The sequence below is a fragment of the Acomys russatus genome, chromosome 3, assembly GCF_903995435.1.
Source record: "Acomys russatus chromosome 3, mAcoRus1.1, whole genome shotgun sequence".
In the NCBI taxonomy this organism is placed as follows: domain Eukaryota; kingdom Metazoa; phylum Chordata; class Mammalia; order Rodentia; family Muridae; genus Acomys; species Acomys russatus.
Genome location: NC_067139.1, coordinates 7,631,038 through 7,655,431, shown reverse-complemented (window position 1 = coordinate 7,655,431; position 24,394 = coordinate 7,631,038). Strand labels below are relative to the sequence as shown.

At 41.4% G+C, this 24,394-nt stretch overlaps 2 protein-coding genes across 4 annotated transcripts; both read left to right on the top strand.

Moving 5' to 3' along the window:
* Positions 1 to 4,940: 4,940 nt before the first annotated feature.
* LOC127186911 (putative olfactory receptor 1F12P) lies at positions 4,941 to 5,888 on the top strand. The gene has a single exon (XM_051143193.1). The coding sequence runs from the start codon at positions 4,947 to 4,949 to the stop codon at positions 5,886 to 5,888; it is 942 nt and encodes a 313-aa protein (XP_050999150.1). The 5' UTR covers positions 4,941 to 4,946.
* A 5,301-nt stretch (positions 5,889 to 11,189) lies between these two features.
* On the top strand, positions 11,190 to 24,394 carry Zkscan8 (zinc finger with KRAB and SCAN domains 8). 3 transcript variants are annotated; one of them, XM_051168372.1, is made up of 6 exons: positions 11,192 to 11,361; positions 15,877 to 16,379; positions 17,559 to 17,727; positions 20,269 to 20,360; positions 20,662 to 20,785; positions 21,978 to 24,394. In XM_051168372.1, the coding sequence occupies exons 2-6, from the start codon at positions 15,960 to 15,962 to the stop codon at positions 22,934 to 22,936; spliced, it is 1,764 nt and encodes a 587-aa protein (XP_051024329.1). In that variant the 5' UTR covers positions 11,192 to 11,361; positions 15,877 to 15,959; the 3' UTR covers positions 22,937 to 24,394. The 3 variants fall into 3 exon arrangements, with proteins under 3 accessions (XP_051024351.1, XP_051024329.1, XP_051024340.1); XM_051168394.1 differs by lacking the exon at positions 20,662 to 20,785 and having other exon boundaries at positions 11,190 to 11,361; positions 21,978 to 22,157; XM_051168383.1 differs by lacking the exons at positions 20,269 to 20,360; positions 20,662 to 20,785.

Here is a 24,394-nt window from a genome sequence, read left to right as displayed (position 1 = left end):
TGTTTTCCACTTTCATTTTTCCTTGTATTTTTTAATTACACATTTTTATATCATGACACTGGATTTCAATAATAAACTTTATGGTTGAAATAGTTTATAATCTTCATCAGCGATATACAAGTATCTAATAATAACAAAATAGTCCTAATTCCTCCTTGCTGTCCCTGTACCATTGCTTTAATTCATTACACATACACATCAGCATGTATAATACATATGCTATGTGTACATATACATAGATACTATGTATATATGAAAGTAATCATTGTTGCTCAGTTGATAAAGCATGTACCTACCATGCATGAAGCACTGCATAAACTACGAAGGAGGGGCAGAACTATAATTCCATTACTCAGAATGTGGAAGCAAGAGGAACAGGTGTTCAAAGGCATCCCCAGCTACATAGTGAGTCCAGCATCAGCCTGGACTGCAAGAGATCTTATCTCTAAAAAATACATTGCTGATTCTCAAGGTATAAATAAATAGCCTGTATACTAAAAACTTAGCCATTAGCTATTAAAAAGTAAAGCCTAGAGGGAGAAATTTAGGTAACTAGAGAAGTTCTTTGCAGGAGTTATTGAAACACGTATACTCTCTCTTCCCTCCTTCCTCCTCCCTCCTCCCTCCTCCCTCCTCCCTCATGTTTCTCTCCCTCTCCCTCTCTTTCTCTCTCTCCCTCCTCATCCTCCCTCCCTCCCTCCCACTCTCCCTCCTCTTTCATCATATGAAGATGCCCAGGTTATTCTACTAGAAGACAGGGGACAATATCAAGCAGACATAAGCCATCCAAGACCAGTGACCCCAAGCTGACCCTGTACCTAAGTCATACAAATAAAACAAAAAGCAGAACTACTCAACTTTGTATAGCTCAGATTTTTGATGTACCTAATTGCACACTGTATAAGTGACTGGTGTTAAGCCATTTAGTTTTCCAGAGATTTGTTATACAGAAAACCACTTGATGGTGTAGACCTTTTGACAGTTAGAGCTATGCTTTATAAGAATAGCAGCAGCAGGGAAGCACCACACAAATTGGCCATCTTCCCCTGTGTATCCAGAATCCCAGAACAGAATATTTCCAAAACCATTGGTATTAGCCCAAGGAAAATCTATGCACTTAGCCTAGAAAAGCTCATTCCACTATCGCAATAGTGCCAGGAATAGAATATATGATAAAAATACATGAAGCCTAGCCACATATGCAAGTCCTCATCTCCTTTGTCACAAAATTGATCCTTGAATGTCAGGTACCATTGAGAGTTCAGGAATTTGTGAACTGGAGGAAGATAATGCTGATAGACTGCTTCAGTCATGGAGCAAGAACTCTACATTTAGGAGGTCAACCCTGCTAAAGAAGAAATTCCTCAAGCTGTTGGGATGGTTGTTGTTTGAGTGTGTCCTGGGAGTGCACAGACAAGCTACAACCTCCTTGGAAGCACACAAACAATCACTAGATACTTTCTCTGAGTCTCCCTGGAGAACCATCCTCTGCAGTACTGTCCCCACAGTTACAATGTGGAAAACCACAAAGGAGGTACAGTAATCATTTCTGGAGTTCTGGGACTTCGTCAAGATTGGGTCCCCACAGGGCTCCAAGAAGCTGTGAGCTTTAATACGGAGAACTCCTTTGGTCACTGTCATTCACACTGTACCATTTGTGACCCACTTAAACACTATCAATTCTCTGAACTGTGTGCATTCTGAGGAAAGGGCAACAGTGCCACATTCTGTATTTTTCATTACCTCCAAGTGAGACTTAGAAGTTAATTCACTGAAACAAATCATATGAGCGCCTGGTAAGTGAACATGGGAAACGAGCAGACCTGGAAAACAGGAAGAAAACATGTCATATTTTTTAGACAAGCACAGCAAGTTGAGACTGTAGGTAAGGCCTTGCCTAACCTATAGTTGGTACTTATGAACCACCTACAGAATTCATTAATCAAGTAGTGGATGCCTACCTCTAAAGATATGAAATGCAAGATCCAGGAGAGATGTAGCAAAGAATGGACTAGATTTCAAGTGCAGAAATTCTGTCAGAGACCGTAAGAATAGTATCTTAATGTCAGTGAGCTTGCTTAGCATGTGTGAGGCCCTGAGTTCAGTCTCCAGAACCCCAAAAGGAAGGGGAAGGAGGAGGGTGGGAGGGAGGGAAGGAAAGGAGGAAACAAAGGAAGGATGGATGGAAAGGAAAAAAATCTTGCTTCAGGTCCTGGCTCTACTAAAACCCATTGCCTACATAATAAGACCCCAATACACATGTGACGACAATGCAAATGAAGACATGATTATAAGGTTGCTGGGATGATTAGCAAGAGTTGAAAATGGGTGGCGTGGCAGAATGATGGATGGTGGTGACCACCACCATGTTTTACATCTTGGTGAAGGATTTATGATTTCCTGCATTGATGTAGAATTTACTCAGCTGGCTTTGTGTGCTCTTAATTGCTTTATACTTCTAGTAGAAAAAGATACTCTTTCTTAAGGAAAAGTGAAAGGTGTGGTGCCCTCAATGGACTGTGGTCGCTGTTCCACCCTTTATGTCTTGACATGGCCATATATGACTATGCAACAGAAGTATCTACAGCGTAGTTCTGCCTCTTCTTGTGCACCATGAATTTCTGAGAAGCTGCTTTCATTCCTTGCAGGAGGATATGGTTGTAGAACAGTCCTTTTATGCATGCTTTGCAACCACCTGCTTCGGTATTTAGATACATCCTTTCATAATTGAATGAAGGAGACTGTGTCTTTAGAACTAACCGGAATTGGAATCTAGTTCAACATGGCATGGAGGTCAAAGGCACACAGAGAGATTGAGGCATGAGGCATGGATGATGCACATACTGTAACTTTATTCTCTTTTTCTGTAAATCTATTTTTCCTCCCTCTCAGTAAGCAGGTGTCATCTCTTGTACAGTTCACACAGCATAAAGTGACCATAGTTTAAATCCTAAATATTCATACTTGCTCTATCCAAGAACTAACCCCACTTCACCTGGCTAGTCCCTGCCTACCACAAAGTCTCCCAGGCAACAGAGCAGAGACTTGTAAAAATGAAAGAGAAGACAGAAGTTGTATTCTCTTAGAACTTTCTCTTTTAAGTTGAACTGAAGAATTCACATGCTGGAAGTAGCTATTCTCAAGGCAGAGAATACTAAAACCTATATCCCAGGGACTGGTGCTGTGGACAACAAAGATCACAAGGTTGCCTGTCAACCATGTACGTGGAAGGAGTGATGCCACTGGCATTGAGATTACAGAAGCAGGCCCTGGCAGAACAGTAGCAAAGAGCAGCCTGGATTAGAATAGTGCAGATAACAGGTTCCATTACCAAGAAGAAGGCAGGGAGCTCAAATGAGAACTCCCTGGGACCATAAATGAAATTACAGTAAGAGGTAAAAGCAGCCATTTCTCTTGGGACAATGTGATGTGAAAATGGAGCAAGGCACAAGGAAAGAGGTTTTCGAGGTTAATATTTTATTAGTTCTGTTTCCTAAAAAGCTCATAGCTTGCCTTTTGCTTCATCTGTGGTCTCCTGAGAATCTATTACAAAAATCATATCCTTTATGCTCTTGACATATGCTAGAGAATGTGTATTCAACTGAAATTTTAAGTGCTGCATGGGGAAAAAAAACTGCCAAGTGATATAATTCTATCTTACCTGTGTTTCCTGAAATCATATCTGTCTTCTAGCATATGAGCACTTATAAACAGTAGGTTGGAATTTTATCTACTATGTTAAGTCTTCAGACTATGGAAAGATGTTCTAATCATTTCTGGGAACTCCTCCAAAATTCTCCCTTGATCTGTGTGTTCTCTGGAGTCCAAAGCCCCAGTGCTCTCTTGCATTCAGATTCCCACTTCATGATTCAGCCAACGGCAAGTGATCTGGGAGAGTCACTTCATTTTCTTTAGCTTTCACCAACAGACTTCAACCCTCTACTGCAGACACAAGGCCGTGGACTGGGGTAGCAACCCACAGTCCAGCAAAAGAGTTTCCTATGGTTTTTAACTTACCTTCTGTGGCACGCAGTTCATTCCACTAGAAAAGACCTTAGTCTGATTCAATTAGTAATAAAAAAAAGTGCTTATAAAACTTAGTGTCTTTAAAAAGATGAATAAGATTCAGTTTATATGCTTTCCAAAATCCACTATAATGAAAACAAAATGACTCTATAGTACATTGCCAGAGAGGCAATCACCATAGATGTACACTAGGGAACACATTTCTATCTAGTAATAGCAGAAAAGGCTCCTGAGTCTTAAAAAAATTCATTGATTTATTCAACAAATACATATTAAAGACCTATGCTAGATACTATTCTATGTATTAATAGTTTAATTTTTATGCATATGAAGTTTACATTTTACATGATCAGGTTCAAATAAAAAGAATGGAGAGAAAAGAGTATTCCAGAAAATAGAGTTATATGAAAACAGCGTTGTAATTCAGGAAAGTTTTAGATAGAGTAGTCAGAAATTTCCAAAATGGAAAAAGTCATAGAGAGATACAATTTCAATGTGTGTCAGAAAGTTCTAAGAGCAAAAAGTGCTCACAGAAAGATATAAGGCTTGAGAGGCAAGGAAGGAAATGGAAGAACACTGAGCTGTGATAGATACAGAACTAGGAATGCCTCTCCTCCCATGGAAGGTCGATTACAAACACAATAGTCCAGGTGGAGTCCCCCAGTCCGAGCTTCCCGAATTCCAGGCCCAGGATGCCTCCACCCAGTCTATCTCAAGGTTAATCTCAGGGAGTATCCAGGGTGTGTCCAAGGGCAAAGCCTGCCAAGACTGCTTTCACAAAGCTTTCAATCCTTCCACAAGATCATTTGGTAAATGGGGCTGAGACTGGGTAGATAGTTAAAGAAAACGATACGAAGGGAAGTTGTGTTTTACCAAGTGAAACTTTGTTTTCTGTATAATTCTTCACACAGGTACATCCAATGGAAAGGGGAAACCAAACCAGCATCTCTGAGTTCCTCCTCCTGGGCTTCTCAAATTGGCCAGGTGAGCAAGGGCTTCTCTTTGCGCTCTTCCTGTGTCTCTATTTAACAGGACTATTTGGAAACCTACTCATCTTGCTAGCCATTGGCTCAAACAATCACCTCCACACACCTATGTATTTTTTCCTTGCCAATTTGTCCTTGGTAGACCTCTGCCTTCCTTCAGCTACAGTCCCCAAGATGTTACTGAACATACAAACCAAGTCTCAATCCATCTCCTACCCTGGATGCCTGGCCCAGATGTACTTCTGTATGATGTTTGCTAACATGGACAATTTCCTTCTCACTGTGATGGCGTATGACCGCTACGTGGCCATCTGCCATCCTTTACACTACTCCACCATTATGACCCCATGCCTCTGCACCTCTCTGGTGGCTTTATCTTGGGCCATTGCAACCTTTAATCCTCTCCTGCATACCCTCATGATGGCCCGATTACATTTCTGCTCTGAAAATATTATCCGCCATTTCTTCTGTGACATCAACTCTCTCCTCCCTCTCTCGTGCTCTGACACCAGTCTCAATCAGTTGATGGTTTTGTCTGTGGTGGGACTGATATTTGTGGTGCCGTCATTGTGTATCTTAGCATCTTATGGCCGCATCGTCTCCGCTGTGATGAGAATTACTTCTACAGAAGGAAAACTCAAGGCCTTCTCAACCTGTGGATCCCACCTTGCCTTGGTTATTCTTTTCTATGGTGCCATCGCAGGAATCTATATGAGCCCTTCACCCAACCATTCAACTGAAGAAGACTCAGCCGCATCAGTGATTTTTATGGTTGTAGCCCCTGTGTTGAATCCCTTCATCTACAGCTTAAGGAACAACGAGCTGAAGGGAAGTTTAAAAAAGGCTCTTGGCCACGGCAAAATACTTTGCCAGTGATTTATAGAGCTTTGAAAAGAGTCCAAAAGGCAGGAAGGCCTGCTGACATCATTGTTTGTATTGTCATTTTAAAAGCTAACAGTAAATGCTTAATGAAATTTGTTACCGACCTCTGTCTGCTACAAATTCTAAAGACTGACATAACCATGGATCTTATCCATTTGAGCTCCATAATATTTTATTAATGTATACAAAAATTTAGAATTTAGAGCCCTGAAAAGTTATAATAAAATATGAAGTCAACATTTGAGTGTATTGTTAAAACAGCCCAAATTGCCAGATGTGGTGGTACACCCCTATAATCCTACACTTCAGGAAACAGAAGTAGGAGGATCATTAAGGGTTTAAAGGCAATCTGGTCTATAAAGCAAGTTCCAGGACAGCCAGGGATAGATCTTGTTTTTGTTGGAGAAAAACGAACAAAACAACAACAAACTGAAAGAAAGAAAGAAAATTAAAAGTCCAAATTAATAGAGGTAGGTGCCACAGGGAGCACAGAATGGCTCATTCCCCAGGATTACATGCCAGTAATGATTGACAGAAGTATGTAACAATATTTGTTATGCATTTTAAAAAACATTAAAGAATAAAGTTACTGTTGTGAAAGGCCCGGACTGGAAGGACACTCATATGCTCTATCCAGTAGTTCTACTCCTTGGAAAAATGCTCATGCATGCGAGACAAGAAGATTCATAGAAACAGATGTTCTCTACAGTAAGGACAATGATCTAAGATAGCCAGTATTTCAATTTTAAATGACTGAGTTAATTAAGTATATAGCAAGCAAAAGTAAAAGGACAAATAGCAAGTGGCAGATAGTAAATGATCTTCAAATCAGGAGTTTACAACATCTGCAGCGTTGATGGGAGTATCATGATTCAGAGAACAAGCAAAGGTGATGTGAATAAAACAAGAGCGTGCAAACAACTAGCAGAAACAAAACAAGGACATCTGAGCAGCCAATTGGAGTCCCCAACTTAGCTTTCTCTTCGTGGATAAGCTTCTTCCTTCCTGTTTCCGCTGCAGGCATTTTTATATCATGGAATAAACACTTGTGCATTGTGGAAGACTCTCTGGAGATCATGTACACTGTTGGCTTGTTTTGTTTGGTTTTGGTTTTGGTTTTTGAGACAGGGTTTCTCTGTGTAGCCTTGGCTGTCCTGGACTCACTTTGTAGACCAGGCTGGCCTCGAACTCATAGCAATCTTTATGCCTCTGACTCTCAATTGCTGGGATTACAGGTGTGTGTCACCACACCTGGCTTACTGTTATCTTTTCAAATGTCCTAATGAGCCTATGTATTTTGGGTTTCAGTCTAGGTTTGTGTTCTGGAAGTGTTTTCTAAGACAATACTGCTTCCACATGTAGCTAAGCATGTACTGTAGCTGCAGCCTTAATCCAGGGATAGCCAATTTGTGGGTGACTGTTGGGACTCTCAATAGCAAAAGGATTTGTGGTTAGAGTTGACAATAGATTTCCTGGAAACCTTAATTCATTGATCATTCAATAAATAATATATCACTTGTGTAAGGCGCTAGGAATAGTGAGCAAAGCAAATGTGATTATTGCTTTCGTGGAGACAGTTGTGCTAGAGGCAGTAAATAAATATACTGATGAGTTATGTAATGTGGAGAAGGTAGTCAGAGAAATTCTTTAGAGGATGTCACATGTGTGCCTCACCCTAAAAAAACAGAGAAGGAATTTAGTCATGAAGTTAGTAAGTAGGAAAAGCATTTCAGGTCACAAAGGTTATGGAGTTCTGTCCTGTGGGTATGGCATGCCTGTTGCCACCTTAAAATTAGAGAAGCTGTAATAATCCATACTGAGGACATCATAAGATTGGGCCCAATAATACTTCTTAATAAGTAATATCCAGTACACACACACACACACACACACACACACACACACACACACACACACATTATAAATTCCATAAAAGTAAGCACATAGTCTTCTGCTCAACACTAGTTCTACTTTTCCAAATAGTGTCTGTCATAGAAGGCATTAAATAACATTTGTAGCAGAAAATGAAAAGGAGAAGACAAAATCAAGACAATATTTTCAGTTATTGGATTGGCAGAGAAAAAAATATAACACTGAACTGACAAGTATAGGCAAATAAGAACATTGCCAGTGTATTTCATGATGAATGACTTGGCACTAATAAAAGTTTATACTATATATACAAAGTTTTCTGCTTTTATAGAAAGATAATATAATTATGGAAAACAAAATACTTTTTAGATTTTCCTACCACTGTTCCTCAGCACATATCAAGTCACGGAATATCTTCGGTTGTATCATGTTAGAATGCTTGATGTATTTGATTTCTGTTTGAGTTGCTGGCTTGAGTTTCACTTTTTTTTAATTGTGATGTTGATCAGGCACTGTAATCCCAACCCTCGGTGGGTGGAGGAGGAGGATATAAAGAGTTCAAGGTCATTCTCAAATACATAGTTTGAAGCCAACTTGGACTTTATGAAATTTTGTCCAAAAGAAAAAAAATCTTAAAATGGATTTTGGTCTGTGTTTAAGACAGTTCCTAAAATGGCTCCAACCATTACGTGTGCTATTTTGTACCACATGCTTTTGCAAAGTGAAATTCTTAGTATTGTCAATTTTTTAAAAATTGAAATAGTGGTCAATTCTGAAAAGCACTGAAGATGCTATACGTCTGTGTCTTTATCCTTTGGCCTTTCTTTCCCCAGTGAACCTCTGTCCAGCAGTCTCTCTGGTTCCTTATCCTCTGCATCCTTGGCATATTTGCAGTGTCTCCACTTAGCCACAGTGTAGTCTTGATAAATAATCCATTGGTCCACATTTTTGTCTCTTCTTCCCAACAAATTCTCAGATAAATTATCCTCCCGCTACCTCTCTTTCTGGATTCTTGGTGGGTTGTTTTTTTTTTTGTTTTTTTTTTCCTATATTGAGACAGTATGCTGGAATATCACCAAAACCAAAATAGTACCAAATATGTGACAGTATATATTACTTTTTATTGTTTTATATTTATATATTTTTTCTTCCATAGACTTTTTATTTCTCAAACCTGGAAGACAATCTGCTTAAGTACTGTTTGTTATTGGTGATTCTTGAGGCCTGCCTTAACTTTTTGCATAACCATAGTCCCTCTGTTGAGACCTGCTTTAGTTTTTAGCATAAGCATAGCCTCTCTTCTAAGCTTTTGTCTTTAGCATAATTGAAGCCATTTTCTCTTTAGTCTCCAGTTTGATCATAAAGTGAAATTGAGTTCAAGTTCTAAGGCTTTGCCTGCCTGACTCAAGAATAGCCTTTTACCTACAATTCAATACTTGCTATTTAGAATAAAACAATAGATGATAAATGCATGTTCTGCTTGAGTTAAAGATAAATGTATGTTCTATGAGAGTTAAGCTGCAATACTCTGCTATGTTCCTTTCTCGCAGAAAACTGTAGAGTGCCCAAAAGTTCCCCAGCCAATCAGCTTAAAACACTTTGTCCAGCTTCCTAGATACAAACACCTGGAATAGAATTGCTTTTTCCTGCTTGATTATAGTCTTTTTCCTTTAAAAAGTCACTCTGAGAACAGCTCTGCATCACAGTCTTGGTTCCCGAATCCAGACTGTGTTCCTGACAGATTCGACTTTGTTAAACGTTCAATAAACTTCCATCTATCCAAGTCTGGTGTCTTAGTGGTCCGTGTGCAGCTATTCCTGAATCTCTACAGTGATAAAGCCAGGAATGAGAATGAAGAGTCATCCTAGAAGGAGATATGCTCACAGATACGGATGTCCTCTGGGGTTGTAAACAGACTGAGCAAAGATATCAGTCAGCATCCTAAATCTGAAAATGCTGGTGAAATGAAAGGTGATTAAAATGGTGACAGAAGGAATAATAATAAAAATGTGATGAACATGACAAAACTTTTCAGAAGTAGCTCAGAGAACTCACACCAGGGAGAAGCTCTGTAAATGTAATAAATGTGGAAAAACCTTCATTCAATGATCACATCTTGTTGAGCATTATAAAGTACACACTGGAGTGAAGCCCTATAAATGTTCAGAGTATGGGGAAAATCTCAGTGGCCACATAAGTATTATTCAACATCAGAGAATCCACACTGCTGAAAACCCTATGCGTGGAAGACCTCTGGGTAAGTTTAGCTCTTATTAAATATCAGAGAACTTATATGGTAAATAAGCTCTACTAAAAAGAGAAAAGGACTGAAAGTTCTTTAATGATCAGGCCTAAGTAGTGGTCAGAATTTACCTCAGAGCCCACGAGTGTCCTTAATGTGGGCAAAACATCAGTCATTATTTAAAAACTCTAATCAAACAATATGGGTCAAATATTCTTTATTTCTAATTTAGTTCAGTTTTGAAAGAAGAATCAACTGTTACTTCAGAGGACTTTAACTTAGTGTGTTGGCTTATGTTTATAATCACAACACTTGGGAAAGTAAGACAGGAGATTCGCCCTGAATTTGAGGCCACCTAGGCCTACAGAGAGACTCTGTCTAAGCAAACTAACAAAAACAAAAACAAAAAGTGGGACTATCCATTGTTCATTTGTGACCCAACCTTGACAACTCCTGGTTGACTATGACCCCTACCATCTGTTCTAGGTTTCACCTGGCCATTCAATATATGACACTAGGTTAGACAGTCAAATTTCCTCTATCTCATCTCCCCCTACATGAGAATGAGACCCACCAGCTCCGTTTTGACAAGGTAAAATAGATTAAAAAGTCGTCTTCGAAATTAAAAAGTAAACCAGCGTCCATTGCTTTTCACCATTAGAAACAGCCTAAATATTCTCTTTAAATCTTAAGTGAGGGAGTGTGGTTATTTAGCAGAAGCTTTGTTGTTTCCAGTGATAAAATATCGTGAGGCTGAGAATACGTCACAATCAAAGGGAAAGCAGTGGTCAGTGGGAAGTTTGTAATGTAAGATGCACTACTACTGTTCCTAGGGACTATAATGGGTTAAACTCCTCAATTTGCAGTGTGTGTTGGAAATCTGGAATAATTCATGAGGTATTAACAAGAAAGCACGGGGTATCCAAAAGGAATAAGGAGAATCCGTTAGGTATACTCTTGAGCCTCTGAATCTATGATCGGCCACACAACTGTTACGCTTGCCAGCTGAAGCTCGAAGCTGGCCAGGCAAAAGCTTAGGTGACTTAAAGCTATGACACCTCTCAGGTGTCATATCCACCAGGGCCTCCACCTGGCGCCCCTGACAGCCAGGAGGCGCGGCGCTCCGGCCCTTCGCGGGCCTACCATAGAGCTGTGAGACCTCCGAGGTTCCTAGAGAGCTTCCGGAAGTGGCTGTGGGGCAAGATGCGTGCTGGCCGGCTCTGCGGCTCCGAGGGTTTGGAAGTTAGCGGCTGGAGGGGTCCCGCCCGGGTTCGGTGTCCGTCGCGTCTCCTCGCGCGCTTCCCGGTCCGCGCTGTGCCGCCTCCCGCCCTCGGGCAGCGTGCGGAGCTCTCGGTGAGTGCGCTCGGCCGAGCAGGGGCGCGCGGGCGGCGGAGGCCCGAGCGCGGGGAGCGAGCGGGTCGGCCGCGGGTCTGCGGCAGCCAAGCAGGCCCCAGCACCGGCCCCAACTTCCCTCGGGGTCGCTCGCTTCTTCTTCGCCAGTCGTCGCGTGTTGTTTTGCAGTCGCTCTGACTTGCAAAGCCCTCCCGTGTACCAACTGTTTCTACTCACAGTTCTACCTTTCGGCCTCAACATTCATTTTTTTTAAAGTTTTTTTTTTTCTTTTGAAACCTCTGCCACTTGTGGGGACCTTTGTTTTTGTTTGTTTGTTTGGGGGTTTTTTTTGTTTTGTTTTTTTAACTTTTTTTTTTTCTGCCCATAAAAGAAGTGTATTCAGAAAATGGTAGCTGGTAATGGCTGGGCAGTTGTGTGCAAAAGAAATACTTTAAGTAATTCCGGGATAACAAAATTAAACCGTATTCAGAATACGTTGCTTACTTAATTTATTAAACTAAAATAGATGCTTGAAAACGTAGTGGGTTCTCATTTCCAAAACTCAAGTCACCCGTAAGTAATGTAACCTTTGTCAGACATCTAAGCCGTTGACCAACACCTGACAACATACTTCTTTCTGCTTGACAAATTCACAGCAGTCATTGCTTTAGCGAATGTGCACGTTTTGAGTTCCTTGTGGTTAAATATAAAAATGTAAGTTTTAAAGGCACTCCTTTAAGGAACCCATCCCCACGATCGTGTGTGTGAGGCCCTCTCCTGAGTACCTTTTCTCCTAACCCTCATGCTTAAGCCTGTATTATAATAACAAAATATCCAAAAGGAAAAAAATTCAGTGAATGCCATTTGAGATAACTACAAAGCATAGGGTTTGTTTCATCTTCTTTTCCCTGGTCTCTAAAACCTGGAGATTATCTTTCCTGGTTTGCATTCAGTGTGCAGACATTTCTCAAGTTTAATTAATATGAAAGGAAAACACATCTCCTGCAGCTGTTGAAAAGCCAGTATTGTTTGAGTTGTTCCTTCCTTGGTTGTCAAGGCTTTAACATTTTAGATCCAGGAGAAGCTTAAGACTGGTGCCTTTACTTTCATAAATCAATAAATCTGACTGGGTGTGCTTTAAGGATAATATGTAAGGATAGTGTTCATAGGTGCTTCCCAACGTTGCAGTGTGTATGTACAAAATTATTAGAGGGGAGAATACCTAGAGGACTAATTATTTATTCTGCTCTGGATTTTTAAAAATATTTATCTATTGTATATGAGTGCTTTATCTGAAGAAGAGGGCATCAGATCACATTATAGATGGGTTTTGAGGCACCATGTGGTTGCTGGGAATTGAACTCAGGACCTCTGGAAGAGCAGCCAGCACTCTTAACCACTGAGCCATCTCTCTAGCCCATCTGCTCTTGATTTAAATATTGAGAAGGGAAAAGCTTGCTGGGAAAAAAAGACTTTTTAAAAGTTTAATATTAGTCATTTGAAAGAATGAAAGAGGGTCATGTGTGTTGGCGCATGCCTGTAATTACCTGTAGTACTCAGGACACTGAGCTTGGGAAATCACCAGTTTGAAACAAGCCTGAGTTACAAAGTGAGACCTTGGGTTGGATTGGAAGGATGAGTAAGGTCCACTCGTGACAGTGCCGCAGTGCTCTACAGCAGATGAGAGCACAACTTGCAGGAGTCAGTCCTCCTCCCACCGTGTGTGTCCTGGGAATATAAAGGTTGTCAAGGCTCGGCAGCAAGTGCCTTTACCTCCTCAGCTGTCTCCTAAATCCGGGTCTTTTTAACAGTAGACTAGATAGACTGGATTATGGTCCCAACTTACTCCACTTACAACTTCATGTTAACTTGATTATATCTACGTACTGTTAGCAAATAAGGTGACACTCGGGTACTACTTAGGCCATCTTTTGTGAAGATAGAGCTAGTAGCACTGTGGGACATGAATGAAAGAAGTCACCACTGCAGCCTATCTACACAAGAGCAGAGACCACTAGTGTACGCCTCACAAGAAAGCGGCATTCGGAGTGAGCTCTGTGCTCCTGGACTTCTGGCTGTAACCTTTGCTCTTACTACAAATGTAGACATAGTCTGGGTTGTGTTGTGATGTAAATATGGCCCTTTAGTGTTCTTTAATTCTATCAGTAAGGTACAGTTTTCATGAGGAGTATAAAATTAAGAGAGCAAAACTTTTTTGCAACCAATTAGGTACGATTATGAGAAAAGTAGCATGTGTAGATATAAAGAGTAAGGAAAATAGTCCAACGCTTAAATGAAACGAGCTATCGATATTCACGGACCGGAGAGCCCTTATTAAGGTGTCATTCCTAATGTGATATCAATACTGTTAAGATAGCATCTCTCAACTGCACTGTAGATTCAACACAAGGTCAATTCCAGTGTTATTGGGAATCAATAAGCTTATTCTAATATGTGTATCAAAAGACAGACAACCAGCTTAGCCAAACAGCTTCAGAAACAGAAAAGTTGAAAGATTGGAACTAATTGATTTTAACACTTGAAAATTCATCTCCAGATAGCTTTGTATCAAGAAAAGGTAGATTTACAGGTCAAGATAACAGAATAGAGACTCCAGAAATAGTGTTTAGGGTCTGCTTTTTGTTTTTTCTTTTTCTTCTTTTCTTTTTCCTCTGACAGATGAAAAGGCAAGCAACTCAGGGTATAATCCTTTCTGTGAGTGGTGCCAGAGCAGATTGTCGTCTGGGTGCAGGAGGGGGACCTTAGCCACACCCCACTGCTGCAAAGAGTGACTCAAAACAGACCATAGACTTTAAAGCCTAAAACTACAGACTTTTAGAAGAAAATCTGTGTGATTTGGAGTTAAGCAGACATTTCTTAGATTTGATATCAAAAGTACAGTCCTGTAAAATTTTTGATATGTTATGCTTCAAAAAGTTACAAATATTAAGTTCAAAGAATGGAAGGGAGTCAATATTTGTAAATCATGTATCTGTATCGAGAATATACAAGGAATTCTCAAATCTTAAACATACGATCAATATATAAAACCTCAGTTGCAAAATAATACTGGGCAACGTGTGATGGCACATGCACGCAATGCCAGTGCCTGGCAGGTGGAAGCAACAGGATCATCAGTCAAAGGTCAGCCTGTGCTACACGTTGGGTTCCAGACCAGACTGGGCTGCACGATAAGACCCTGTCTCAACAGCCTAAGCAAGTTAAATAATAAATAATTTCTATACTACATAAGTAAGTAATTGATGATTAATGCCTGTAGTCCCAGAACTTAGAGAGGTGAGCTGTGAGAATCACAAGTTAGGTGCTGTATCTGACAGAATGAGACTGTCAGAAAACAAAAGCAAGGTGAGCCAAAACGTTTAATATCTACATATTTCACCAAAATATATATGTTCAACATTGTTAGTAAGGAAACAAGTTAAAACTATGACACGTTAAAACAAGTTAAAACAAGTTAAAACAAGTTAAAACTATACACCTGTTATAATATTTAAGTTTTTAAAATGCAGTGTCAAGTGATAGTGGACTACAAAATATTACAGCCCCTTTGGAAAACAGCTCAGCAACTTTTTAGATACTACACTTAAGACTCAGCAATTTACTTCTTAATTCTGGGTTTTACACCACTGATTTAAAAACTGTTCACACAAGAACGTGTGTACATAATCATGTGGTTTTATTCATAATCAAGAATAGCAACTCACCGGTGGGGGTAGGTAAATACTCGTTTGTATTAGAGTAAACAGGTACAATATTTATTGATACCAAGTATCTTCTGCTAAGTGGAAATTGTCAAACTCAAACACGGCTGTATTTCTGTAACATTCTGGAAGGCCATTGGTGTATGGGTTTAGATTTGGGGATTATAGATAAGACATTCTGGTTCTTTGCAGACCCACTGCTCCAAATAAATTTCTATGAGTAAGAGATGAAGTCTAAGGGTTGGTCCTGAGGCAGGAGGGAGAATACAGAGCATAAATGGGACACTGAATCTTAGGTAGTGAAGAGGAAAGGGTTAGAAAGATTCTTGAACTAGAGGATAGAGAAATTACTCTCATCTATTGAGAATAAGAACAAGGTTGGCCAGGTGGGGGTGGCGCATGCCTTTAATCCCAGCGTTCAGGAGGTAGAGGCAGGTGGATCTCTGCGTTCAAGGCCAGCCTCGGCTACAAAGCGGAGTTCAGGACGAGAAACCCTGTCTCGAAAAACCTAAAAAAAAAACAAAAAAACAAAAAAAAAACCAAGGTTGAGAACTGAAATACAAAAAACAGTTGAAAGTGGCAGATATACAAGGTCCCACAAGGAGTGCCATGAGTGGGCCTGAGAATGGCCTGACATTAAGTACGGAATTTCAGTTAGGCTGAGGCTCTATGCTCTTCATGGTCCGCAACCCTAAACAGAAAGCCAAAGGAAGGGTTCCAACCTGGGTGGGTTTGCTGTGACAGATTATTTAGGGGCTCTGGTTAGGTATGACTTGCCTTACCTTAACATACTTACCATTTTCTGTTCCAGAAGAAGTACCCTGGAGGTCCTCGGCAGACTTTTAAGAAGATACAGAAGGTCGAGGAAAGGGGCCTTTTAAGCTTTTCTGGCCCTCAATGGCTGCAGAATCAAGAAAGCCTTCTTCGGCCCCATCTCCACCAGACCAATCTCCTGAAGAGGACCTTGTCATTGTCAAGATCGAGGAGGATCATGGTTGGGATGAAGAATCGAGTGTGCATGAAAATAACACACCTGGACAAGAGCTGTTTCGCCTGCGCTTCAGGCAGCTCTGCTACCAGGAGACATTAGGGCCCCGGGAAGCTCTGATCCAGCTCCGTGCACTTTGCCATCAGTGGCTGCGGCCAGACTTGAACAGCAAGGAGCAGATCCTGGAGCTGCTGGTGCTGGAACAGTTCCTGACCATCCTGCCAGGGGAGCTGCAGACTCTGGTTAAGGAACACCAGTTGGGGAATGGAGAGGAGGTGGTGACCCTGCTGGAAGACTTGGAAAGGCAGATTAATGTCCTAGGACAACCAGTAAGTAGCTGTGCGTGCTGTGACTGCATTCTCGGAAGCTGGGTAGAGACAATTGGCTTACCTTGAGGAGTAGATTTTGTTGGTTGGTTTTGGTTTTGGTTTTGGTTTTGGTTTTTGGCTTTTGAGACAGGGTTTCTCCACGTAGAACAGGCTGGCTTTGAACTCACAAAAATCTACCTCCCTGAGTTCTGGGATTACAGGCATGTGTCACCATACCTGGCTTAAAGAGTAAATTCTACTCACTGGTTTCTTGTGAATATGGATGAAAATTACCCTAATTTTTCTTTTTGTAAAGGACAGAATCATTTTTTTATCCTCATAAGATCCCCACAGTTGTATTATTGCCCTTGCTTGCTAAATGGGACCATGATACACAAACTTAAATTAGTTTTCTTCTGAGGTACCCATTGTATCAGTGGTCAGGGTTTCAGCCAAATGTTACCATATTTTTGGCCTCTTATTTAAGGCATTGAAATAAAGACCCACACAAATTGTACAAGTAGCAAGGAAACACTATACAATGACAATAGTGCAAAGCAAGAAATACAGTCAAGAGCGGCAGACCACCTAATGATTTGGGGCCGCTTCTTATGGGGTTTAAGTGAAAGAACACTGGTTGCTAACAGGCATGGTGAGGATGGTTCTTTGTTTTCTCAGGGAGACAGTTTGCCTAATTGCTCATGCTCTCAGTCTTGGTCTGCTTGGCACCTTTCCTTCCTTACCCAGATGTAACTGGGATATGACTGGATACAAGCTAAGTTTCATAGTTTTTCGGGGAAGGAGAAATTTATCCCATTGTTGAGAGTAGAGTGTAGGCACAGCTCAGTGCAGGTAGGGGTCCTAGATCACTAGCAGGGGCTGCTGCGTTCATTGTTCAGAGGGGGTGGCCCTGTTTGAGTTATCTGTGTTACCCATTCTGTATCCTAGAGTTAGAGCGCAAAATATTGGCGTTTAATATAGTAGAGAAATATCAACAGAGTTTTTTTCTTCAATACTGAACAGAAACCAATGCTTTCTTTCCGTGCTAATGCAGTGTTCCTTGCCGCTCTAGGAAGTAAATGCCGTCATACTGCCTCCTTTCCCAAGTGTGAACACCCACCAAAGGCATTGGCTCCACTACCGCCTTCCCTTCCCTTCTCAAAGGAATTCTTTGTAACTCCACTGTCCCATTGTTTCTAGGTCTCAGCTCATACGCAGGGGCACAGAGTGCTCTGGGAGGAAGTCATACCTTCAGAACCTGCACCAGAACCTTCAGGTGTTCAGCTCCAACCCATGGCAACCATGCATAAATCTCCAGTGTTCCAGAAGCCACAGGACAGAGGAGAGAGGCCAAATTTCACTTATAAGGGTGAGGAAAGTAGAAAGGAAAGAGACATATTTGGAGTACCTGTGTCATTGAGGAGCTGGCACCAATGTTTGAGCAGTCCCAATATTCTGGGTTTGAATGTTTATAGAAATAGTAGGTAAACTTTTCCTCTGCAGCTAAACATCTGTTCACCCCAGGTGGGGCACAAAAGACACACCAAGGAAACAATTTACTGAAGACTAACTTGTGAACCAATGATTAGTTAGGCGTTGGCTGAAGAATTTTTTACAGGAACATGGTGGCTTAGCAGCAGCTACACCATTGAAGAAATCTCTTAGTACCAGTTAAGTGTCTACTTGGGAATGGAGGAGGGGCTCATGACCTTCCCCACTTGCTACAGAAGTTATTGGGCCCAGTCTTTTGCAGGTCTTAGGTCTGCAGTCTCAGGGCTGAGAGCTCAGGAGGGTGATGGCCATGTCACGCCCAGAGGACAGTAGGCCATCAGTTCTAGTGGTAAACTTACGAACAAAGAACTTAAGGGTTTTTGTTTTTTAAGTGAATTTGCCGATTTGTTAACCTAGTACATTTACAGCAGATATTTTTTTTTAAAGATTTTGCTAGTATCAGTATTTTATTTACAAGTACTTTTTTTTAATGGCAGCAGTTTTGATAACCAAAATAAGTGACACGGGAATTGTGGTGCTGTCCTAATCCACAGCTCGTGCTCGTGTTTTGCCAGTTGACCCCATGTTTGTTCTGGTCCGCAGCCCACCTCCGGCCACAGTGCAGTTAATCATAACTCTCCAGTGTCCTCTAAGATGGCTTTTTTTTGGGGGGGGGTTGGTTTCTGCATTATTTCTTAGTCATTCTTTTCATGACCTTAACAGTTTTAAAGAACATAGATTAGAATTAGTAGAATGGATGCAAATTAGGTTTGATATTTTTCTCATTTGGGTTGTACATATTTGGCAAAAAAAAAAAAAAAAAACTCCGATATTTAGTCTATTGTGATGTTATCTTTGATGACTTAAGATCAGTCGTGCTAGGTTAATCACTATAAAATTACTGTTCCTCCCTTTATAATTAAGTAATTTAGAAATTCTCATGAAGCTGTGTAAAAATCTAAGTCCTAATCAAACATGTTACTAAAACATTAGTTTTTGTATTTATTGATTTTTTTTTTTTACTTTATTGAAGCTTCTCAAGTGAGTCAGTGATTACTAAAACAGTTAAAAATGGCACTTTCTCATTCCTTCCGTCCACATTGTTGCATTGTTAGAGAAAACATTCACTTCTTTCCCTTCTAGTTTACCAGTGGGTGCACATGTGGAGGCTAGAAGTTATGTTGGGTACCTTCTGTTTCTCCCCACCTTACTTTATTATTGTCATTGGTGTATATACATAGGCATGCACCTGGAGGTCAGGGTTGTGTGTCCATCCACCTTGAGCACCGTTACCCCCAAGTTCTCTCTGGCCCCTCTACCATATTTTTTGAGATGGGATCTTTCCCTGAACTTGTAGGTCCATATCAGCTAGGTTACCTGACCTGCACTGCCAGGATCTGCCTGTCTCTGTTCTCTTCCAACCCCCAGCTCCGGGGCTACAAACATAGGGCTTTTATGTGGGTGGTGGGATTCCAAACTTACGGCCTCATCCTTCCACAGCAAGCACATTACCACTGAGCCATCATTCCAGCCCTGAGAGTGTGTGGAGGCATGGGTGGCTGTGGCTGTGTTGTTTTAGACAGTGCTGAGTACCTTAAGTCAGGGTCTTATTCATCCAAGGCAAACATTCTTCTCATTGAGCTGTTTAGAAATAGCTGATTTTTAGCAGAACACCGTATTCTAGGCTGTTTGTCATTGTTTGGTTTGGTGGGTTTTTTTTCATTTATGGGATTTATAATACTTTGTTTTATATAAGTGAATTTTTTTTGCATTTTGAATCAGGGTGTGTGTAGTCTTGTCTAACCTGGAACTCACTGTGTAGGTCAGCCTGGTCTCCAGCGTGTGGTGGGCCTCCTGTTTCTACCGTGAGTGCTGGGCTGACACCTCTGCCACCCGACCAGCATATAAGTGAATTTTTCATATTTCTAAAGAAGCAGCATGGAAACACTGGCTAATTCTATAGTTCGTGGCCAACAGCCTAAATCCTGTTGCCCAAGATATCAGTTGTCTAACTGCAAGGCTGGCATTGGTGACAAGATGCTTGATATCCATGAAAAGCAGGCAGCAGCAGCCGCGGCAGGTACCAAAAAGGTGGCAGACTTACTAGAGGTTGGTTGGTTCTCACATTCAGTTTTCTAGGACATCAAGATCTAAAGGACTGCTGTACACAAACACGAAGACAGCACTATTGGTAGAGAAGAAATTAGAAAGCAGATCCTGCTAGGAAATCAGTGTACTTTGTTCATTTGACCCTGCTCTATGGGCATTCGTGGATATGGACCAGAGTCCAAGATGTCGGCACTTTATGTGTAAAAATCTTGGCATATAGATGCTGAAAAAAAAACAAATAAATAAATTTGGATAAGTGAATGCCAACCCCCACACCTATATAGTAAGACTAGTCAATTTCTCCTCTCAGCCATGTCTACTTCTCAGAGTCCTACTCCTTCCCACAAAGGAAGTTCTGGAGATCAGGAGGTGACAGCTAGACTTCTCACTGCAGGGTTCCAGGTGAGTTGTCCTCCCTCTCACTAAAAGCCCAAGTCTGTGTCCAACAATATCACAGCAAATGCCCATATCTGTCTGTAGTGCTGCGTGTTTAAGAACTTTTTCTGAATCTTCTTGCTTAGTAACAAACCAGTCTGATTCCCCACTAAATCTAGTGCCCTTTCCTCTTCCTTCCAGTTTTTCACACCCCTTTGCATAACACATTCCTGCTTCCTCTCCTCTCTAGCACTGTAGTTATCTCCAACACGGGTTTTGAGCTATGGAACCTTTTTAGGCCCCAAATGAGGGTCTTGTTTTGTTTCAGACTTTGGAAAAGATCGAAGACATGGCTGTGTCTCTTATTCGAGAGGAGTGGCTTCTTGATCCATCACAGAAGGATCTGAATAGAGATAGCAGGCCCGAGAAATACAGAAACATGTTCTCCCTGGGTAAGGAGAGCTGTAGTTATTATAATTTAAGACACTTTTCTTTGTTTTGTTTCTGGTAGCTTTATAAGATTTCTGGAGGACTTAGTTGAACTTACACTCAGGATTCAGAATTGTAGAGATGGCTCAGTGGTTATGAGTGCTTCCTTCTGGGACTGGAGAGATGGCTCAACAGTTGAGAGCACTGGCTGCTCTTCCAGAGGTCCTGAGTTCAATTCTCAGCAACCACATGGTGGCTCACAACCACCTCTAATGTGATCTGATCTGGAATGCAGGCTCTATATTGCAGATAGAGCACTCATATACATTAAATAAATCTTTGCTGGGCAGTGGTGGCACATGCCTTTAATCCCAGCACTTGGGAGGTAGAGGCAGGCAGGATCTCTGTGAGTTCAAGGCCAATCTGGTCTACAGAGTGAGTTCCAGAACAACCAAGGCTACATAGAGAACCCCTGTCTCAAAACAACAAGAGTGCTTTCTGCTCTTCCAGAAGACTAGCGTTCTGTTCCCAGTGTCCACATCAGGTACCTCATAACCACAAGTAACTATAACTCTAGGGGCCTCTGCAGACACCCTACATATGTGACACACATAGTTATAAATTTGCTTTAATTTTTTTTTTAATCTTAAAGAAAGGAAATTCAGAATTCAAGAGATGGACATTAGATTGAGACTTCTTGAGATCTCAAATGAAACATTTTGTTCTCTAACCCAGAATTCTTTGCAGTTTGTACATGTTTAGTAAATACTGCTCGTTTTGCCAGTTAGAAATTGACATCTCTGTAGTACTCCCTGAGTTCACACCTTTTTTCCAGTTCCCATTGGACCATCGTTGGAATGTGTCTGTCACCTGAGCCAGTTGTACTTCCCTGTCAGGACTGTATGGCGCATTCTCTCCCACTCGGTAGATCTTGTAGGGGTTCTTTATCTCCTCCTCCCTCCCAGCTTACACTTCTCAGTTGATCACTTTCCAACTTTATTCATCTACCAGGAAAGCCTTTTTTCCTGACACCTCTTCCCCCGTTGGCATTTGTTTGCTACTTCTGCGTGATCAGCCTGCATTTATCTCTCCCTATTTTTGATAGAAAAATTTATATGCACTTGTAGGTTCCATGAAAACTTCATTTCTCCCTCTCTTCTACTATAAAAAAATAGAAAGTGACCGTAATGATTGTTTACTACATGTTTATTTCAGATGGTGAGACCAGACTTGAGGACAAGGAATTATTTTCAAAACAGGTAATATCTACCAGAATCCAGCCACATGGAGAGTCAGCTGCCAAGTGCAACGGGGATGTTATCGTGGGTCTTGCACATGGAGAATCCCGAGATCTGGGCAGATTAGAGAGGCAGCAGGGAAATCCCACACAGGAGAGACGGCACAGATGTGATGAGTGTGGGAAAAGCTTCGCTCAGAACTCGGGCCTTGTCCGCCACTGGAGAATCCACACTGGAGAGAAGCCCTATCAGTGTAACGTGTGCAGTAAAGCCTTCAGTTACAGATCAGCCCTCCTTTCCCATCAGGACATCCACAACAAAGTAAAGCGCTATCACTGCAAAGAGTGTGGAAAGGCCTTCAGTCAGAACACGGGCTTGATCCTGCACCAGAGAATCCACACCGGGGAGAAGCCTTATCAGTGTAACCAGTGTGGGAAGGCCTTCAGTCAGAGTGCAGGCCTTATTCTGCACCAGAGGATCCACAGTGGGGAGAGACCATATGAATGTAGTGAATGTGGAAAAGCTTTCAGTCATAGTTCACACCTCATTGGACATCAGAGAATTCACACTGGGGAGAAACCCTATGAGTGTGATGAATGTGGGAAAACCTTCAGACGAAGTTCACATCTTATTGGCCATCAAAGAAGCCACACAGGGGAGAAGCCCTACAAATGCAGTGAGTGTGGGAGGGCCTTCAGTCAGAAGTCAGGCCTTATTGAACACCAGAGAATCCATACGGGGGAACGGCCCTATAAGTGCAAAGAGTGTGGGAAAGCTTTCAATGGGAACACTGGCCTCATCCAGCATCTGAGAATACATACAGGGGAGAAGCCCTATCAGTGCAGTGAGTGTGGGAAAGCCTTCATTCAGAGATCAAGTCTCATTCGACATCAGAGGATCCACAGTGGAGAAAAGCCTGAAACCCCAGGAGTTTAGGGAAAGCTTTCGTTATAGTTTGAGCATTATTCAGCATTAGAGAAACTATGTAGTAGTGGGAAAGTCTAGTGAAAGGGGGCAGAGTCTGTAGTGGTAACAAAGCTGAGTAGCACGTGGGTAGTTTGGGCTCAGTCCCTGATAAGAGCTGATTAGCTTGACTGTCTTTGGAGGATTTGATGATGCAGAGCCCCAGCAGCTCTATGTTTTGTCTCTCCCATGAGGAGCTGTTAAGTTCGAGAGGGACCACTCCTAGCTTCTCTGTTTCTTCCCGTTTCCTATGGTCGCTTTCTGTCATCCCTCTGAAGGTGCCCTTGTAAATCCTAATCTAAGAAGCTGCTTGAGTCCAAGGCAACCTCAGTGAGACTAAGATTTGTACCTAGCTTCCTAATACCCTACGTAGAGGGAAATTGTTGGTCATTTAAATACTCATAGATAGATAGAAATCCATATTCCTCTACAAACTCAATGCTATAGTTTTAACAGCACTCTAGAACTTTTCTTCATTTAGCACCTTTGCTGACTCCATTGAATCCCTGAGCATCTGTACATATCCTTCACCACCCCCAGTCTCAGTACCTGTGCCAACAAAGGAAGTGGACGTATTAGTGATGATGGTAGGAGTGACGGAAAGAACAAGGTGAGTGGAGACTCAGCCTGGCTATTCTTGAGCATGCACAGTTGTACCTCAAGGTGACTTCTGACTCTCCTGCCACCTCCACTGTGCTTTGGAAAATATTTGCACTATCAAAGTTTTGGTACCACATAGGAGACAGGAGCTTGAAAAAGACATTAAAAATCTTTACCAATAATAGACACCATCCTTTTTTTGGCCCATTAGGGTACTTATCAGTCTATATAAACTCACTGACTACATGGTTAGCCTGGACCAACTTTCTCAGATAGCCTTTGCAGCTCTATCATCATCTTCCATCTGTTTCCTCCATTTGCATATCTTCAGTATCCATAGTGGTAATCTGTCAAATACCTCACTTCTGATTCCTCATTCTTCTGAATTCTGGCACACTCCATCAGTCCTCTAACAAAGAAACACTCATTGTCACCAGGCACTGTATTTCACCTCTGAAGCCTCAGCAAAACATAGGATCCTGTGTAAAGTAATGAGGATGTTTTAGAATAACACACCAGATCCTGTGCATCTAAAATATAGTGTCTTCTCAGTTAAGTAATTATACTTATTACTTAATAAATACTTGTTAAAATACATATTTTAAAGTACTATTTTTCTAGTAGTGCTACTAGTCCTCCAAATATTGGGAACTATCTTAGAATTCTTATTTAATTAGGAGCAAGAAAACCATCTTGTGTTTGACCATTTGGTTAGATAGTAGGCTCGGAGCTGAATAACTTTTTCTTTACAACATTAACCCTCACACTTAAAATTATTCCATTAATCTTACTCAGTAGACACATAAGTAGGTTCTGATGACATCTCTGGAG

What these genes read in the sequence shown, in the direction of transcription:
- Zkscan8 (XM_051168372.1), top strand. Translation starts at nt 15,960, where the DNA reads ATGGCTGCAGAATCAAGAAAGCCTTCTTCGGCCCCATCTCCACCAGAC. An exon ending in TTCTCACTGCAGGGTTCCAG is followed by an intron (nt 20,361 to 20,661) that starts GTGAGTTGTCCT and finishes GTTTTGTTTCAG; the next exon opens with ACTTTGGAAAAGATCGAAGA. An exon ending in CAGAAACATGTTCTCCCTGG is followed by an intron (nt 20,786 to 21,977) that starts GTAAGGAGAGCT and finishes TGTTTATTTCAG; the next exon opens with ATGGTGAGACCAGACTTGAG.
- LOC127186911 (XM_051143193.1), top strand. Translation starts at nt 4,947, where the DNA reads ATGGAAAGGGGAAACCAAACCAGCATCTCTGAGTTCCTCCTCCTGGGC.